Raw genomic sequence first — 20,082 nt, 5'->3', positions numbered from 1 at the left:
CATAAGTTATTTTAAGTGATCACTACTCTTTCCTGCTTTTATTTGTATATTTCACTTTATTTTTATAAAAAAAAAGATCCTCTTCCTCCCACTGTTACTGCTGTAAGACTGTCTTGAAATTATCTTCAGGATAAGGATTTCCAGCTTGTTGTTTAATAGGTTTGGGTTGCTTTGCACTTGTGGGTCTCTCCTACTGTGTTTTTACATTAGGAGGACTGGGCTTATTCATTTTATGGCAGGTCAATGCAAGTTGGGAAGCACACAAAAGGGCTCATAGTGTAGTTGTTTCATTAGCTGGAGAGCTCAATCATTAATTTTCTGCTTTTTCTGTGCTGCTATAAATTCAGAGCTTTTGCTCAGGGGTGCTCACCATGCAAAAACAGTTTACAGTGCCCTGTACAGTAGCAAACATCTAGAATGCAAATTTTCCCTTTAGAACAGTCCATAAAACTGTACCCTGGAAAGCAGTAAATATAGAGCAAATACCTTGTGTGGAGACAAGCTTAGAGCAGCTAGTTGGCCGTTGGGTTGCAATACCTACAGATTTAGTAGAATTCAGTATTGTGTAAACATTAAAGTTAGAATTTGGTACTGTTTAGCATAATCTGCCCCATAAAGCATCCTTATTAGTCTACACCGACAAGGCACCCTTAATACAACACCCCCTTGTAGCTCACCAATCAAATGAATGGACATTATGGATATACAGTTTCTTAACTTCTCTGTAGCCAGTTTGCTGGATATCGGCATCTTGAGACAATGTAGCAATTGTCTCATGTTTATAGACAACAACTAAATCTTTAAAGAAACAGACACAGTATACGAGAGATGTACTTACACAATGACACTGGAGACTAAATTTTGGCATACAAGCACACATCAAGTTGTGGAAACCACACAAACACCCACCTCACACAGCACACAACACACACATAGATGTGTATGCTGAGGCACTTAAAAGTAATTTTCCTAAACAATAAAGATAGCCTAGACCATGTGTTGACAAAGCTCCTGCCTCAACAAACCCAAACACTCAGAAAAAAACAACACTTAACTCCACACATACAGTCATTCTCAATGGTCCCCCATAGACTAAGCCTCTAAGGCAAGTAAACACACTTCCCAGGGCTCTAGTCCTAAGGGGCTCCAATGTAAGACATACTGATACCCCTCTAACCAGGCTGAAGAAGGAGAAGAGAACAGTTATTTGCTTGTCTGGAGTCAGAATCCACCAAATCACACATGAACTCAAGTCGTTAGACCACAGGTACCAGTATGATTCAATCATAGTCCATGTAGGTGTAAATGACATGAGATGTACCTCCCTGGACAAAATGAAGAGAAACATTTTGGAGCTCTCAGACTATGTGCTTCTGGATGGTATGAGACAGATATTGAGCAGTGTATGACTATCACTGAGGATGATGCCACAATATCAGCAAAAGATGATTGATTTTAACAATTTGCTGTCTTTCTTGTGTCATTTTAAAGAAATCCAATATTAGTCATCTTGGGAAAACATGGTTAACATATCTTGTTGCTTTGCCAAGAATGGTCTGCACCTGACCCCTCTAGGCTTTCGAATACTGGAGAAAACATTTTCTACCCATATGACTATTTTAGATAATGCCAAACTGACAAACCTACCAACATAGCAAAATCAACTCAACTGAACTTCAAGGTATTAATGATGGTTGCTAGGAACCTAAATAAAAAACTACCCTTCCTCCTAACTGTCCTCACACTTGAGAATATAGGCATCTGTGCAGTTACTGAGACATGGTTTAAAGCAGCAGAGAGTACCCCGGCAGTGCAAAGTTTCAGCCTCTTCCAGACTTTTAGACCAGTAGCTGCACAGACAAGGGCTAAAGGTGGAGATGTCGCAATATATATCAGTAACAAACATACCTCTAGGGTAGTCAAACAGGATGACATGCTAGAGTTTCTCCACATACAGATCACCATAAACAAAATCCTGTACCATATCCTAGCCAGCTATAGGTCACCCTCGATGTTCCAAGAAGCCTAAAATGCCTACTTGGACCTACTGAAGACACTTAACCATTCAATCCAACACCCTACTCATGGAAGACTTTAATTACTCCTTTATAGACTGGGAATCCTATACGGCCTCAAATCTACAGGCACAGAGATTTCTGGATTTCGTAAACTCAGACACCCTTGACCAAATAGTGAACACGCCCAGCAGAGTTTCCAACATACTGAACCTTGTATTCACAAATATAGAAGAACAAAACGAAAAAAACAAAGCAGCAGAAACAAAAAGCAAACTTGTGAAACATAAACTATGTTAGCTGCCAGAAGGAAAAGCCGCATCATCTGAATTTCATTACTGTTACGTGAACAAAAGCACTTATTAATCTATTTATTTGTGTATAATAAAAGTTTCTTCAAGAACCTTGTGGCTTCTCCTTCTGGCAGCTAACATAGTTTATCTTTCACAAATATAGGAGAATGCTACACTCCCCAGTGTCTCATCCTCCCTGGTAAGGTCAGACCATAAAGCCATCTCCCTAATAATCTAAATCAACTCTTTAACCCCAGTAAAACCAGTAACATTTAGGAACTTTTTCAAGGCAAACTACTTTTTATTAAGTGATGGTTTGTCAATATTCAGTGCTTTTCCAAACCATGAGAACACAGCAGCCTTTGCTGAATTACTCTCAGAAACTCTGTACAGCTATGGCTTTGGCTCCACTGAGGATGCTGTACCTACCAGAAGTAAGCCTAGAACTAGCTCCAGAAATGAACCACCCTAGCTGTATCCCAAATTAAACAGGGTATACAACAAAAGAAAAAACATGGAAAAATCAGAAAAGGTAATTCCCATAAAGATAAAAACTTTTTGAAAGACAACCATAAGATCTGCTTCAGCTTTGTAAGAAACCTCAAGGTCAGCACACAATAATGTGCTGAACTGGTGGTTAATGGCACTACATTTGGTGACTTAGTGATATAGCAAACCTGTAAGTGAACAAATTAATTTCCAGCTTTAACCCCCCCCCACCCATCTCACCCTCAACCATCCCCTAAGTAATACCCTCAAATATAACCCCTCCAACTAGAACTGGGGATCATGTACTGGCTGTGTTTACTAAAGCCAAGAACACAGCCTCAGTGGGCCCTGATAACATCCCAAGATGCCTTCTGAACAGTCTAAAACATAACTTATCAGGACCCCTGGAGTCACTATTTAACTACAATAATGGAAGATGGTGTTGGTCATTCCTTTTCATAAGGGAGGACCTTAAAAAGATCCTGGAAACTACAGACTCATTAGTCTGACTATTTCTTATTTGTGAAGCCATGGAAAGAATTATCATAAAAATTATCAACAAGGACATAAGAGACCTCCAGCCACTGGATCCATCCCATTTGGCTTTGTCAAAGGAAGATCATGCTTACTGAACCTGATGGATGTCTTTAAAAAGGTCACTAAGGCAATGCATGAGAGGAAAATAGTGCATACTGCCTAGCTGGATCTGGCTAAAGCATTTGATACAATACCCATCTTGGGCATTGTCAACAAATTTAGGGAACTTGGCATAAACCTCATTATGGCATGCTGGATAGCTAGCTGGCTCATGGATAGGACCCAGGAGGTTAGTATCAGTGAGGCTACCTCTACAAACAGGCCTGTCACCAGTGGAATCCCTTAGGGATCTTTGCTGGGCCTGTTCGTCTTTGGTATCTACTTCTCAGAGGTGAAAGTTGGTATCTACTTCTCGGAGGTGAAAGCCAATGTCAAAGGCCTCTGGCTGACCAAGTTCACAAATGACTGCAAACTGGAAGCAGTCAATGAATTCCGCCAAGAAGAAAACACCCTTCAAGAAGGTCTAACACAGACAAATGTTTAGTGCCAAAGCCATGGCTTAAAACTCAACAAATTCTAACAAATCTTCTGTCCATTGAACAGGAGAAATCAAGCTTTTAACTTTTTGATCTCTTTTCCTGGAAAACAGCCTGGAAAAGGATGGACCCAAAGCAGGTACACCATCATAGGCTCAGGCGCCTTTTCCCAGTTATGTTATAGAATTTCACCCACCCCTTCCCCAGAGACCAACAATGGTGGTTCTCCCTTGTCCATGGAAGGCATCCTTCAGCCACAGAGTACGTCTATCCCCAGTCTTGATTGTTTGAATGTGGTACATCAGAGGCACTAGGGAAAAATGCTGAACAGTCCAAGGAACAAGTTCCAGTTACTGCAGAGTAACTCATCAGTGGCTGAGGCAAAATCAGAGCTGGCCTGGCACCAAAAGACTCCTTGACAAATTTCTTCTTCTTCTTCTTGCAGATGAAGATGGAAGAACTAAAGGGACTGATAACTGTTCCATAGATCCAGCCGCAAAGGAAACCTAAATGATGGTTAACAGAACCTGCAAGTGTCAGTAAACTCAAAGCCAGATAAAAAAGTTAGTTATGAAGTAAAACAAGATCCTGTTTCCTGCCCCAACACATAAATTATATACAGGAACATTAGAAAAAGTTCAAAAAACAGATTTAAGCACAATGTTTCCACAGGCATTCACAGTAATACAATCCCCTGGTGCAGGCTAACAGTCCAAACAAAGTAAATTTCCTAGTGTATAGCATACTCGATTCGCAGAATAACAATGTTAGTTTAACTCAGAAAAATAAAATAATGAAAAGCTTGCCTCAGAAGGGGCTTATCTATCTACGTTTGAAGAATTGCTAACTGATGTCAGCTCCACAAAGCCTGCAGAAGGAGCGTACTTCAGCAACAAGAAAGCACTGAAGCTTTTTGCACTCTAACTGATTTTTATATGGAGTTCTGATTAAGTTCTTTGCAGTTGGAGTGTATGGAAGCTGCTGTTTAGCTTTGATAAGCTGGCCAGGCTTGTTACATTGTTGTCAGGATATAATCTAAAGAGCGTAAGGCCAATGCAACAGTGATCTGTTGTTGAACATCAGTCTTTCTCTACTACCCTTCACTCTTGCAGTCAAATGGAATAGCACTGTTTGAAACCCTAAGACATCTAAACATTAAGAAGCAAGCCAAGAAATGGTGATATAGCCCAGCCTCCCTTATGTGTTACTGGCCTCCAGTAATGAGCTGTGTCCAAATGCTCATTGCTCCTCCCACAGTGTGGTCGTGATCATCCTCCCTGACCATGTTGTCAAGTACCCAGACCACTGATTGGACTCGGGCCAGCTAGGTCATAGCCAGGGTTCTATCCCTCTTCTCTGCTATCACAGGTTTGTCTCTTACTTTCTAATTATCTGTATTTTAACAGCTGGGGTTCCTGTACCTCATGTCCTATTAGAGTAGAATCCTTATATTTTCTGAAGGCTCTTATCAGTACTTTATCATTTGACTGCCAAGTTACCATGAGGTGTCCAGTGCTTCGCCATGAACTATGTCAGTGCTCACTGCTGCTTTGGGACCCACTGCACTTGCACATCAGTTTCTTGCAGGCTGGGGAATCCAGTGAAGCTCTTGGAGATGTTTACAGCATAAATTTTGACCCAGTTGGGTGTCCTAACTGTAAAACCATTAGTAACTCCTGACATTAACTGTACTGAAGGATGAGGTAAAAGAGGAGGAAGGAGGCAGGAACATGAGGTTGTTCATGCTTTGTTCACACTTAGTAGTGAGAAAGTCCACAGGAAACAGGAAGCAGATATCTAGGTAAGATGGACAATGATATTACAAGAGGGTTGTCAAAGATAATTGGGGGAAAAAGAATTTTCTGAGCTAAAGTAAAAAGACTGCTGAGGTAAGACGCAGAGCGTGGAAGCAAGTCCTTTCTATATCCTAATACCACAGTCTGACAATATCAGATTTTTTTGTATTCTTGCTATGTTACTTAATTGGACACATAGTGTGCATTGCGGAACAAGGAAGTCCAGGTCCTAAAATAAAACTGTGCTAGTACTGCAGCCCCATCAGATGATTTTGGGGACATAACAAATTACAAAATATTATGTATTCCATAACACAGAGATATCAGTACTGCATAACAAGATCAAGACATGATAAACCTTTGTTTTAATTTTTTCAGTAAAGTTGTGCCCTCAGTATCTTTTCCTCAGTGTCTATGCCAGGCAGAGACAGCAGGATATCTTGTGAAATACCCATTGGCACAATGGTTAAGGTGTTTGCCTCCCATGCCTAAGGTACAAGGCTTGCTCCTCACCTCTGGTAAGAGTATTCTTTCAGCACAGTGCATTGGTATAATGTCATATGAGTTAAGTAATGTAAGGTACTAATGGTAGCAGAAGAAGAAGTAAATATTGCTTCTTCCCAAATCTGCCCACTGTCCTGAAGTCTGTGTCAGGAAATGGTGTAGCAATAAATGCAGAAACTTACTAAGGGTTATATAACACTGGCAGGGTCTGCTTAAGGGGCTGAATAAGTCCCTTCTCTGGGTGAGGTGTGCTAAAGAACCTGTCTACCTTTTTAACTGCAGAGGGCTATAAATCAAGGTTTTTACCCACTGTAAAGCTCCATCATTAAGAGAAAGGTGACATAATCTGGAGGGGACCCTGAAGAAAAGGACTACAGGTCATCATAGTCTAAGACTTTTGGTTAAGGATAACAATCCACTTCATGTAAAACTCCTCCTCTTTTGGAAAAAAACACAATGAAAACCTTTTTCTCTTTTTGTAGAGGTAGCAGAGGGGTAGAAGATAAAATACAAGATCTGCAAAGGGTTTGAGAGGTTGGGTCACTTTCAGTGGTCAAGGTTTCAAGGGACCAGCATGGTTTTCATTTCCTATGCTTAGTTCTTCTCTCACACAACCCTGAAATACATCTTAGGAAGTGGTAATAAACGAGTGTTGCTGCCTGCAATCGCATTGTTATCTGCATTAGTTCACCTACCAAAGGTCTGACTGATAACAACAGAGGCAAAGGCTCTGTAATTATTTGACATGTTGAAGGAGTTTTGTTCTATACTGCTTTTTCTTTTCTGAGGATTCTGCTTCCTTTTGGAAATGTTTTGTCAGGTTCCACTGCTATGCCTCAGCCTGGCAAATGAGATTTATCTTTTTCTTCCTTTTTAAGCTATGCCAGTGATAACTCCTTTTAATTTTCTGGCAGGCTGCATTTTAATTGTTATGGTAGTATTTGAAGGTTTAAATCTGGTAAAATCAAACGCTGAAAGAGTATTTTTTTAACTTATTCTTTCACTGTTTCTTATATTTGTCATTGTTTTCTTTTACTTCGTAAAGTTTGCCTGCCATTCTTGAACAACTACTCATATTATATTTCAGGTTCCTTAGAAATGTCTAGCCCTCTCTATCTCATCAGATTAACCTTTTTTCTTTTCACAGTTCTGAATCTTTTTTTCTGTAAAAAAATGCTATTAATGCCCATAGCCGGCCTTAGCCATAGGCCAACTAAACGGTCGCCTAGGGCGCTGCTCTAGCAGGGGCACTTTTCCAGTATTTATTTAATGTAGGTAGACCAGGATGGGGGCACTGAGTGTGTGATGGGGGGGCACCATGGAGATCGTTTGCCTAGGGCACCAGTTGATCTAAGGCCGCTCCTGTTAATGCCTTAAGTCTCCTTATTTTGATAACATTTTAAGCCTTTTACAAAGTTTAGAATTACCAAACCCTGTAAAGCAATGAGCCAGAAAACACACCCAACGTGAGTCCTTGGAGAAATTTGTCTACCTATACAATAAGAGCAATTGTCAATGTGAAAGTCATATAGACTATAGTCAAAACAACTTGTAAACAAATTATTTTCTTATAGTGAGGACAAATGAGGATTTTTTTTTATATATCTATTGTGATTTCTTGATTAAAATGACTGATGGAAGTAATGCTGACTGATAAGACAGTCAAACAATCAACCAACAGTTTCAAAGTGATGAGCAGAAATGAAGACAGCACCCATCAACATTGCATTTATCTGAGGTGTGTGCTGAGGCCAGTACACATACGAACTAGATGAAACGCCTTGCACAGAGGAATGGCTGACTAAAACCACACAGATTACGACTCTAAATTTGTAAATGAACAGTGCTACAACAGATCAACCCAAAGAACAAAAGATTTACCTTCCCAAAAATACATGCAGTCTTACTGTTTTAGCTCTTTAACAACGACAGAAGATCTGTATGTTGACAAATCAGTGACAAAACCATTGGAAACTATCCAAAGTCAGTCTTCTACTTCCTTCTACCCATGTAGCCACTTGTTTTTGTAAATGTTTGATAAACTGACTTTAAATTTAAAAAAATGACATTTATTTAGGTCCATGTGTCAAATGAATTAACTTCCATTTCAAAGATCTGTCTAAATGCATTTTCAGCCCAAAAGAAGAGTTTGGGCTTTGGCGAATTAAATTCCACTCCACATATGAAAAACTGTACTGCATGTTATAGATGTAGCATCGCGGCAATGCTATGATAAAGTTCTGTGGCAAAGCTATTGAAAATCATCAAGGCTGTGGTTTTCCAATTAATACGGCAAATACAAACTTGCACCCTTGGAAATTTTCAATATTTTTTCCAAGATGTCTAATATATTATTTATCCTGAGCATTTGTTTTAATTGATAGCTGCCAGATTTTAGATTCACATAGCTTTTAGCACCCTTAGCATGAGATTCTGCTCTCGTTTTACAAAATCACCATCTGTGCTTCATTTAAAAAATAAGTTGATGCCTCCATAGATATTAGTATCCCCATAAAAATTATGTGCTAAAGTTTAGAGAGGAAAATCATTTAAAACTGCAAATCTTGCACTCATTTATACAGAGGTAGCCACACAGATATGGCAGTTCTCAATACATATACACAAAACTAAATATACAGTCATTTCTTTCTTCTATTAGTGTGATATGTGTATGTGATGTTTTTTGGTCTACCTCCAATGCATATCAACAAGTGGTACCAACAAATGCTTGTATTTAATAGTATTTTTGTCTTTCTTCCCTAGATAAAAATGGATTCACAGATGACAAAGCAAGCCCTGAGTGAAATTGAGACACGACATAATGAGATCATTAAGCTGGAAAACAGCATTCGAGAGCTACATGACATGTTCGTGGATATGGCCATGCTGGTGGAAAGTCAGGTAAGGAAAACTGCAACCTTCCAAAATGTTATTATTCTCTGCGATGTAGCCCTTTGTTTAATATCGTTTTTATGTTTTTTCCTTTTTTCTTTTCTCTCTGCCTCTTTCTGTGAATTGCCTTTGATTTTTTCCTTTCTTTTTTAATTAAAAAGGCAGACAATTCCATCTGTCTTGAGGGATATATACCATGTTATAGTTAACAATAGCACAGAAGCACAAAGACATAAAAATAATGCACTAGTAGCCAAAAAGTCCCTAGTCCTGGCTCCAAGAAAAATATGGAATCACTGTGTACAACAATGCCTGAAAATGAACGTCTGTTAAAAATTAGAAATGAAAGTCCATGCAAACGTTAATCAAATATATCATATAGCTAGGACTAGCATTTTCTATAACTTTCAGCTTTGCAATTAGGATAAAGATCCATTAAAAAGTTAATAAATTGGTTGTTGTTAGATACCAATGAGACTTTTTTTCACAGCAATACTTGATGATTATGAAAAATCACATCTTTTCTTGCTTAACACTTTCAGAGAATGCCATATTCAGCGATTATTCTTAGTTAAACAATAATTATTAATTCTGGACTCCATCTAAAGCCTGAGGAAGCACATCAGGGAAATTTCACAGAAAATACAGTTGAAAAAGTAAACTTACCATACCGGTAGATGTTCGAATGATCACTGCTGCAGTAACCATAGCTATTTGGGTTATATCCTTCCAAGGCTATAACAGTTGTCCAGGTTCCAAAGCTTCAGAGCATCTTCCATTTTCCCAGCTTGTCAAGCAGCTCAAGCTGAACTGACTAAAAGACAAGTTTGGATGCCAAGCCCTTCAGAGCTTTACTATCAATAAAGATGGGGAGGCTGAGTTCTGAAAAGATAATGCTAAGAAGAACAAAAACTAAATAACCACACCCTGACATAAACAACACACCAAAACATCAATGGGATATAGGGAGGGAGCAGCTAGTGCAGCAGTGATCATTTGAACACCTACTGTTATGGTAAGTTTATTTACACGGCTGTACTGCATTCATCATATTGATCACTGCTGCATTAGATTTAGCTATATGGGTAGATTACCTAAGCTAAGTACATTTGGGAGGTGGAAGGATGCCTTCTAAATAGAATGACATATGATCTGTCAAGGCCTCTGGAATTACTATTTAACTGTAGCCTCCAAACCAGCTTCGTACCTCATGAATGGAGAATAGCAACAGTCATCCCTCTGCACAAAGGTGGGCCATCTACAGACCCTGGAAACTACAGACCCATAAGTCTCACTAGTCTTATATGTAAAGCCATTGAAGGAATTATCATGGAAATGCTCAACAGAGATACAGTAAACCTCCAGACACTGGACCCAACCCAGTTTGATTTTGTCAAGGGCAGATCATGCCTTCTCAACCTGGTGGACTTCTTTGAGAAGGTAACCAAAGCAATAGATGAGGGAAAAATGGTTCACACAAAAGTGGTCACACTGCCTACCTTGACCAGGCCAAGGCATTTGATACAATACACCACTCAGGCATTGTTGACAAAATTAAGAGTTTAGGTACAAATGTCACCTGGTGGATAGCCAACTGACTCACAGACAGGACCCAGGAAGTTAGAACTGGGGAGTCTACCTCTACAAAGAGGCCTGTCACAAGTGGAGTCCCTCAAGGATCAATCCTTGGACCACTCCTTTTTGGCATTTACTTCTCTGAAGTCAAGGCCAATTTCAGTGGTCTCTGGCTGACTAAATTTGCAGATGATTGAAAATTAGGAGCTGTCATTGAATCCCACACTGACACAAATATTCTCCAGGAGGGTCTGACACAGACAAACAACTGGTGTCAGAGCCGTAGACTACAACTAAATGCCAAGAAATGCATAACAGTATCCTTTGGGAAGTTTTGGGAAGACATCCACTCCTGGTAACTATCATATTGACAACAAACTCCTTACAGTTGACCCAGTTGTCAGGGACTTAGGGACACACATAGATAGTAATCTAGCCTTTGACCATCACATGTCTACAGTAGTAAGGAAATAATTCTATGTTGCGCAACCTATAAACAAAGGTATGGCATCAAATGCAAGGAAGTCATTCTTCCACTGTATTTGGCATTCATTACACCTGTCATTGAGTACAGTGCCCCCTTTGGTATGTAACTAACCAGGCATATCCAACAATTGGAACCTTCACAGAGGTTCCTCACTAAAAGAATACAGGGCATAAGTAAAATGTCCTATGCAGACCACCTCAAGGCCCTAGTCCTGTATTCTGCCTCCTACAGGCTGTTGAGGGGAGATCTATGCCTGGCATACAGGGCATTGTCAGACACCACTCTGATGGACCTTCTACATATCCACAAACAAACAGCACCAATTCTAAAAACTTGCCTGTAATATAAATAGGACTTAATGGAGAGACAGGTATGTATCCCAGAGACTACCCTGCCTATGGAACAGGCTCCCCATCCATGTAAAGCAGAGTTTCTCCCTAACCCAGTTCAAGTGCAACTTGGACAACTGGATGGCGAACAGGAAATTCATCCCTCGTTTGGCACCTATGTCTCTAATGGACACAGGCAACCTGTAAATGGTTCATTTCCCAGGCCCCTACTTGTAAATGGTTCATCTCCCAAAACCCTGCTTACACTTATCAAGGGTGCCAGAATTTGTCAGACATTTTGGGTGTATGGCTAGGCTTAAAAAGGCCCTTGTTGTCATTAGCCTGGTAAACACCTATTAACCTATGAACCTATAAGAGTCTAGGAGCCCCTGGATAATGGTGTTTGTTTAGTTTAGCTTGCCTTTTTAGAGGCAGCAGGCTGGCTATCAGGAAAAATACAGGCAGAGACACACACATCCTCCAAAGCCTACGCAACTGGAGGAATTGGTGAAAGTTCAAGAAATTCCCTCATTAACAGCTTATAAAATTTTCTGAGAGACTGAGAAACCTTAGTATTATCCATTGAACAAGAAAAAGCTCTTCAAACTACCAAAACTAAAAAAAAAAAACGTCCGGTGCAAGAGAAGGAAGCTGCAGTAAATACGTTAAGCTGCTTTTTTAATGACACACACTTTTCGTCCGGCCACAGTCCGGACTTCTTCAGACAAGAAAATCCACTTACACTTATGCATTCTGGAAATAGTCCCAAAGATAGAGGAGCCCCAAAGGGTGAATCAGAAACCAAGCTCTCCTCTGAGTCTGAATCACAAAACTGAGGAAACAACCTGTATCTGTCCCTTCATCTTCCTGTCTAGAATATGGAGTCTTGAATCTGTTCAGGAAAGGAAGTATCCTTTTATTTCCTTTTACCAGAAAGCAATAGGTACAAAGGATCAAAAGCCTGAATAAAACCCTGAGCCAGACCTAGTAATCTACTCCTGTCCAAGGAAACTTGAAGAGTAGATGCAGATACATATTTAGTTTTCTGTTTCCTTTTTGACAGAAAAAATGGGACCAACAGTGTTATTAATGGCAGCAGCAGCTTCACCAGCAATGTCACAGCATTCTGAAAAAACAGAGAAGCCTTCTGTTGCCCTCCTACTTTGGACACAACAGAAGAGTCTTTGTGGGTTCTGTTCAAGCAGCTTTATTATATACAAACATATCATGATAAAAGCTTACTGACTTTAACTTAAGTAACCTATATACATACTAACTACTGCAATCATACATGCTCACTCCCTGGCTACACTCTCAAAACGGCACTGGGAATAGCATGTGCCCAGTATTTATATGTGCACGTACAGTCCTTGAGATACTTCTTAAAGATACAGCACATACATTCTGATCTACACCTTCCCTATTGCTTGTCCCTGGACCAGCAAGAATGGCTTCCCTTGTCTGATGAGGAGACCCCAATAGCCGCTGAAGACATGGCCAACCCCTGATCAATAGTGGCTGTAGGAGATACACCTGAGGGCTCTGGGATAAAAGATGAGTGGACAAAGGTACAACTAATGCCACAGCAGAATCACCCACCTATGGCTGAGGCAAATTGGTCACCTGCTGTTGTGGCAAAGGCTGTTTGCTTATCTTATTCTTTTTATGACTTGAAGAGGGACTGACCGTGGGACCGAAAGATTGTTCAATGGTCAAGCTGAAAATGGTGCCCCTTTCCCAGGGAAAAGAAGCAGCAAAAGCCAGTAAAATTTAACGTCTTTAAAAGTCACTTTTTTTGCACAAAGCACATAGAAAAAAGCACTTTAAAGGACTTTGCCAGCCACAAAATATAAAATAAATACAATTTCTCCACAGAAAAAAATGTTTTTAAATACTTTAAACAACTTTTAAACTAACAGGAAAAAAAGAGCTATAATTTACAAGTACAATACCGTCTTGGTACACTCTGTTAAAACACACTTAGCTTTAGAATAACTTTCCTGAAGAGGAACTAATCAACTAAAATAATTGAATGAAAGTTTTTTTCCCCAAGGGGATCGTATCTGTCCAGCAAAGGTGCAATTCAAGCTGACCATCAATCCTTGAAAGCCTCAGGGAAGTGTTTTCTTTGGTAGGAGTAAAGCTCTTAAAGGTTTTATGCACAAACTTGTCTTTTACTCAGCTCAGTATGAGCTTCCTAATAGTCTGGACATGTGGAAAGTGCCCTAAAGCTTTGGAAGACAAAGAAACACAAGGTCTTTGAGCTCAGCTGATGCCCATATTATAGCCAAACTATCCACTTATGCTGTGCTGATGAGCTCAATAAAAAGGCTGAAACATGCATGCCCACAGTTAATGGGGTTTGGCTTTATTGGCCTGAATGTAACAATAAAGATTTAAAAAGTAAGAAAAAGTAAGAAAGTCATGTACATTCAGTGCATGTGTGTGTGTGCATGTGTGTGTGTGTGTGTGTGTGTGTGTGTGTGTGTGTGTGTGTGTGTGTGTGTGTGTGTGTGTGTGCGTGCGTGCGTGCGTGTGTGTGTGTGTGTGTGTGTGTGTGTGTGTGTGTGTGTGTGTGTGTGTGTGTGTGTGTGTGTGTGTAACATATTATACATGGCTATTTTTATCATTTAAAAACGCTTGTAGAGTTTAAATATTTCATCCTGAGGTAAGATAATGTTAATTACTAATTACTTCCACTGGTAACAGGTGAACTTATTTGTGATTTTTTTCCCCACAGGGGGAGATGATCGACAGAATTGAATACAATGTTGAACACTCGGTGGACTATGTGGAGAGGGCTGTATCAGACACCAAAAAAGCAGTAAAATATCAGAGCAAGGCTCGAAGGGTAAGTACTTTTCAGAAAACTAAAACGACTTGCATTGAGTATTATTTTTCTTTGCCAGCTGAGATGTATAACTTAGCAGTGTCCATTTACAGTGGAGGTCCAGACAAAATGTCTCTACACATGCAAGATTTAGTAATGAGAAGTCCATAATAAAAATATAATTAAACAAGAGTTAAAGAAAGACATTATTTACATGGTGCTATGATATACTATCTATGCAAACACAAGCCAAGCAATGCAATATACACAGAGGAGAGCTGCAAGTTCAGAGCATTTGTAAACAGAAAGAACAACAAATTTATCAACAGTAAACTTGATATTCTACTTGGTAAATGTAAGATAATACAAATATACAATGCACTCATGAAGAAGGGCTACAGAATACAGTGAGAGATCCACTATAAATATTTTGCTTGCGATTTTTTCCTTGATTGGGGTTTGGCTTGATATGTTCAGCTTTATGCTGACTTCTGGTACTCCACACAGCCAGTTTCTCCAATCTCCTCAGGTCCACCTTGTCTAGTTAGTTTATTAAAGTTGTTTCGTGGTAGCATATACTCTCAAGCAATCTTTTTTGTGGTTTGACATTAAGAGAATAAAGATATTCCATCTGGTGGCAGTAGGTGGTGTCCTGGTCTTTCTGAGATGGAAAACACAGAAGTAAACCTATAAAACTAGCACTGGGACTGTAACCTGAAGTTTAGTGATGGATTGCACAAAGTCAAGCTCAAAGCAGCTAGCTTTCACATCAGATAGCACTAATAGCATATCTTAGTACTATCTAATACTATATCCTAGTACTATTAAACTCTAGTCCTTAACCCTAGACACCACTCTATAAGACCTCTGTAAAACACACTCTTCAAACCCTAATAACCAACTGTAATACACACCCAAACAACAGGGATATGCAATTTCCAAATGTTTCCTTAGCCATGGTAAATATGGGCATCCTGAGACAATGTCACAATTGTTTCATGTTCACTGACAACCTTTCAATCCTTAAAGCAACCAACACAGTATGCAAGAGATGCACATACGCAATTTCTTTGGAGGCAAAAATCTTGCATACAAACAAGGTGTCAAGAGCACCCATGCTACATCGACCACACATAGTTTCTACACAGACCATCTTATGCTAAGGCACTAAAAAAGCAATCTCCCCAAACCTCAAAGACCTCCTAAGCCTGCAAACAACAATGCCTATCCTCAGCAATCTCTAAAGCAAACAAACACAGCACATGAACCTATACATAATGGACCCACAAACACAAAGCTCATAAGGCAAGCAAAGAATTTATCCAGGACTCTTGTCATAGGGGACTCCACTATACAACACAGAATGCCCTACTTACCAGACTGGACAAGGAGAAGATTATGGTCAGTTGCTTATCTGGAGCCAGGATCTGCCAAATTACAAATGCACTCAAGTCATTACACCACAGGTATCAATATGATTCTATCATAGTCCATGTGGGTGTAAATTACCTGAGACATACCTCTCTGGATTATATGAAGAGAGACATTATGGACCTCTCTGAATATGTCATAAACTGGTATGTGCCATGCACTGAGTAGCATTCTACCTTCACCAAGGATGATGCCACAGTATGAACAAAAAATAAATGACTAACAACTGGCTTAGTTTCTGGTGTCAATCCAGGGTGATTCAATATCTGTTAGCCTGGGAGGACATGGACAGCTGACCACATTGTTTTGCCAAAGATAGTCTGCACCCGTCCCCCCTGGTCTTCCAGATTTTAACTAAAATGTTGTCCATCCCCAAATAGCTTTTTTAGACAATGTCAAAGTGATAAACCTACCAACATAGCAAATGAAACCCAAAGGAACATAGGTTCATTTTATTTGCTTATTTATTTGCCCTTTTTAGTAGTATGGCGAGCCTCTGTCTAAGTGACACACAGAAGTGACCAGAAGTGAGACCTGCAAACCCCACGATCTCCCATCCATTCCTCAACAAGAAGAAGAAGTGATCAGGGACTCTGCCCTCACTGCCTGGATTTATTCCAGAGTGAAGGGAGCCTCTGGGTTATGAATCCTTCCTTATCCATCGCCTCCAGCTTTTCAGTGCGAGGCTCACGCACTCTCGCCAGAGCTCTCCTCGGGGGATTGGATTTTTCTGAGGTGCAGCATGTCCATTAAAAGTGTTACTGCTCAATGCTAGGAGCCTTAACAAGAAACTCCACACCCTACAAGCCCTCCTCATTCTGGAGAATATAGACATCTGTGCCATTACTGAGATATGGTTTAAAGCTGCAAAGTACTCCAGCAGTGCAATATTACAGGGCCTTCCACACATTTAAACCATTAGCTACACAAACAGGGAATAAAAGTGGAGGTATCTCAAGCTATACTAACAACAAGTATACCTCCAGTTTGGTTAAATATGATGATACCCTGGAGTTCATCCATTCAAACCATCTTAGATAGAGCCCTTTACCATACCCTAGCAAGCTATAGGTCACCATTTATGTCTCAATAATCCGACAGCTCTTATTAAGACCTACTGGAGGCACTCTGTTCATGGGAAACTTTAACTATGCCTCTATAGACTGGGAAACATACACTGCCACCAACTTGCAAGAGCAACATTTCCTGGACATTATTAACACAGATGCCCTTGGATCAGTTAGTGCACAGTTCAACCAGAAGTTCAAACATACTGGGCCTTGTGTTCACAAATATGGGAGAGAGAGCTGCACCCCCCCAAATCACGACCTTACAGCTGGAATTGGATCACAAATCTGTCTCATTTGAAATAAAAGTCAACTTGGAAAAAACAGCAAAATCTGTTAAAAGTTAGAAACTATTCTAAAGGCATCTGCATCCTATTAAGTGACAGTTTGTCAAAAATTCCCCACCCAACCTGGAGCTCACAACAGCCTATGGAGAATTGTTCACAGAAACACTGTACAGACATGCAAATGGCTACATAGAGGCTGCTGTGCCTACCAGAAGTAAGCCCAAAACAACCCCCAAAAAACAAACTACACTGGTGAAAACCTAATCTTAATAATGCATATAACAAAAGGAAAAAAGTCATGGTCAAATTCGGAAAGAGCAACTTTCATAATGACAAAGCTCCATAATAAAGCTAAACAGGAAACTAAGAAGACTAATTAAATCCAACAAGGCCAATTACGAGGTCAAGATAGTTTCTCAGGCTAAAGGCAACCACAAGACATTCTACAGCTATGTCCAAAACCTCAGAAGTAACACACAGCAGTGTGCTGAACTGATAGTTAATGGTACTACCTTCACTGAGCAGAGTTCAGTTCAAACTTTACCTCCCACTTCACCACCACCACCTTTTCTTGTGAAATCCCTACCAGAATAACTCCCCAGCTATCGGCAGGAAGAAGGTCATAGCGACACTCAGTGAGGCTAAAAACTCAGCCTCACTGGGGCCTGACAATATCCCAAGTTGCCTCCTAAATAGCCTGAAGCATGACCTATCAGGACCACTTGAGTCACTTTTCAACTATAGCCTCAAAACAGGCTATGTACCAAATGAATTGAGGATGGCAACGTTTATGGCCCTTCACTAGAGTAGACCATTAACTGACCGCGGAAGTTACATACAGACCTATTAGTCTGAATTTATATGCCAAGCCATGGAAAAAATTATCATGGAAATTACATTTGGTGTTTTTCACATCGTGCAGCACCACAGGGCTACGTTTAAACTATTCCAGGTGCCAGAAAGTCTGCTCTTCAAATTTTCCCTTAGAACAAGCTGGTTTCTCAATAGTAGCACTAAAATTTGAACCCCTGTGACTAGCACTTGCTCTAGAACCTGCTGGAAAGCACTAGGAAGCCTTAAACTGATACAAACACTCAGCTCTCCTTGTTAATAAGGAGAAATTAATCATAGGCACTATAAAGCCTATAATTGCAAAGTACCTTGCAAAGGTAAAGAAAAACAGCTCTTGCACTTTACAATAAAAAAGCACCTAAACAGGCACATCCAAGGGTCAGCTTCCAGTGATTTCTCCTGTCCACCTTGTGAATCTGGGCATACTGGGGCAATGCAGCAACTGCCTCATGTACACAGACAACCCTCTCCTCCTACCACCCAGCACTAGAACCTGCGAGAGATGCACTTACATAGCCAAGCTGGAAGCAAAGCTCTCTCCATCCAAGATTGTGCTAGACAGTCAAGAGGAGAAGGTTAACACCTGCACTACACCTCAAGCAACAAATAGCCCTTCAAAATCCACACCATCAACACCCACACATAGCAACACTAAACCCATATATGTGGAGGCCCTTAACATTATCCTGCCCAAGCAACAAGGACCTCCGAAGCTGAAATGCAAACAAACACCAGTCACAACCAAAGTGATACATAGCTCACAGCACCAGTGTGCCACCCAACAACAGACCCTAAGGCAAGACAACGTATCTAACACTTTAGTCATAGGTGACTCTATAGTTAGGCACACTGATGTCCCACTCACCAGGCTGAACAAGGAGAAAATTACAGTCAGCTGCCTGTCAGATGCCAGGATCCGCCACATAACGCATGCACTCAAGTCACTCCACAACAAGTACAAATATGACTCTGTCATTGTCCATGTTGGAGTGAATGACTTGACATGTACCTCCCTGGACTACATGAAAAGACACATGGAAGAGCTCTTGGATCATGTGGCCCAGGCAGGTATGACCCTAGCCCTGAGTAGCATCCTGCCTTCGCACAGAATGATGCCACAGTATAAGGACAAAATGATTGACTTCAACAGTTGGCTAAGCTTCTGGTGTCATTCAAAGGGGATCCAGTGGCTGTCTGTCTGCCTAGGATGACATGATCGACAAACCACAATGTTTTGCTAGAGATGGTTTGCACCTGTCGGCCCTGAGATTCAGGTTACTGGCTAAAGCTCTTGCCACCCCTATAGTGCCTTTTTAGGCAAGGGTCAATGGACAAAACCACCACTGTAACAGATACAAGTATGCAAAATCTGAAGGTAATGCTACTCAATACTAGAAGTCTAAACCTCAAAATGCACTCTCTCGAGGCACTCTTGAAAATGGAGAACATCGATATCTGTGCAATAACTGAGACCTGGTTCAAGACTCCAGAGAGCACCCCCTGCAATACCAGGCTACAACTCTTACCACACATTTCAGCCTCCAAACCAAGACCGAAACACTAAAGGTGGAGGAGTGTCCATATTCACCAAGGATATTAACACCTCCAGGCTAGTTGCCTAACACAATGCATCTCAAATTCTCCAGGTGCAACTAACACGAGGTAAGACTGCAATCCAAATTGTAGCTTGCTACAGATCCCCCACCATGCCACAAGATTCTCACTACACCTTTCTAAACATACTGGAAAATATTAAGATGCAAGCAACCACCCTAATACGGGGTGATTTCAACTACCCTGCCATTAACTGGGAAAACTACTCAGATACCAACACCTTTTCCCAACGGTTCTTGGAATTTATAAATTCCAATGCCCTGGATCAACTAATCCATTGTCCCACCAGGGGCTCCAATATCCTAGACCTGGTCATTACCAACATGAGAGATAGATGCTCTACAACAGTGGTCACCCCCTCATTGGTTAGGTCTGACCAACTTCATGCTACTTAAGTCAGAAATGACAAACTTCATGACACCCATGCAGATGGGAGCTGAAGGTTCGACTGCTGAATCCTACACTAAGGCACTGTATGAGCACATCCACTCATGCATGGATTGTGCCATCTCAAATAGAACCAAGACACTCTCCTCCAAAAAAAAGGA

General features: G+C 40.5%; 1 protein-coding gene across 1 annotated transcript in view; it reads left to right on the top strand.

Moving 5' to 3' along the window:
* The window catches only part of STX1B (syntaxin 1B), a 915,847-nt gene that overhangs the window by 855,151 nt on the left and 40,614 nt on the right, over positions 1-20,082 (top strand). The window contains exons 8-9 of the mRNA XM_044086235.1: positions 8,934-9,071; positions 14,194-14,304. Of these exons, the coding sequence (XP_043942170.1) occupies positions 8,934-9,071; positions 14,194-14,304 (249 nt within the window). The remainder of the gene's footprint in view (positions 1-8,933; positions 9,072-14,193; positions 14,305-20,082) is intronic.

The sequence above is a fragment of the Protopterus annectens genome, chromosome 10.part0 (genome assembly GCF_019279795.1).
Source record: "Protopterus annectens isolate FY-2018-M chromosome 10.part0, PAN1.0, whole genome shotgun sequence".
NCBI classification, from domain to species: Eukaryota; Metazoa; Chordata; order Ceratodontiformes; family Protopteridae; genus Protopterus; species Protopterus annectens.
This window is presented reverse-complemented; position numbering and strand designations above follow the sequence as displayed.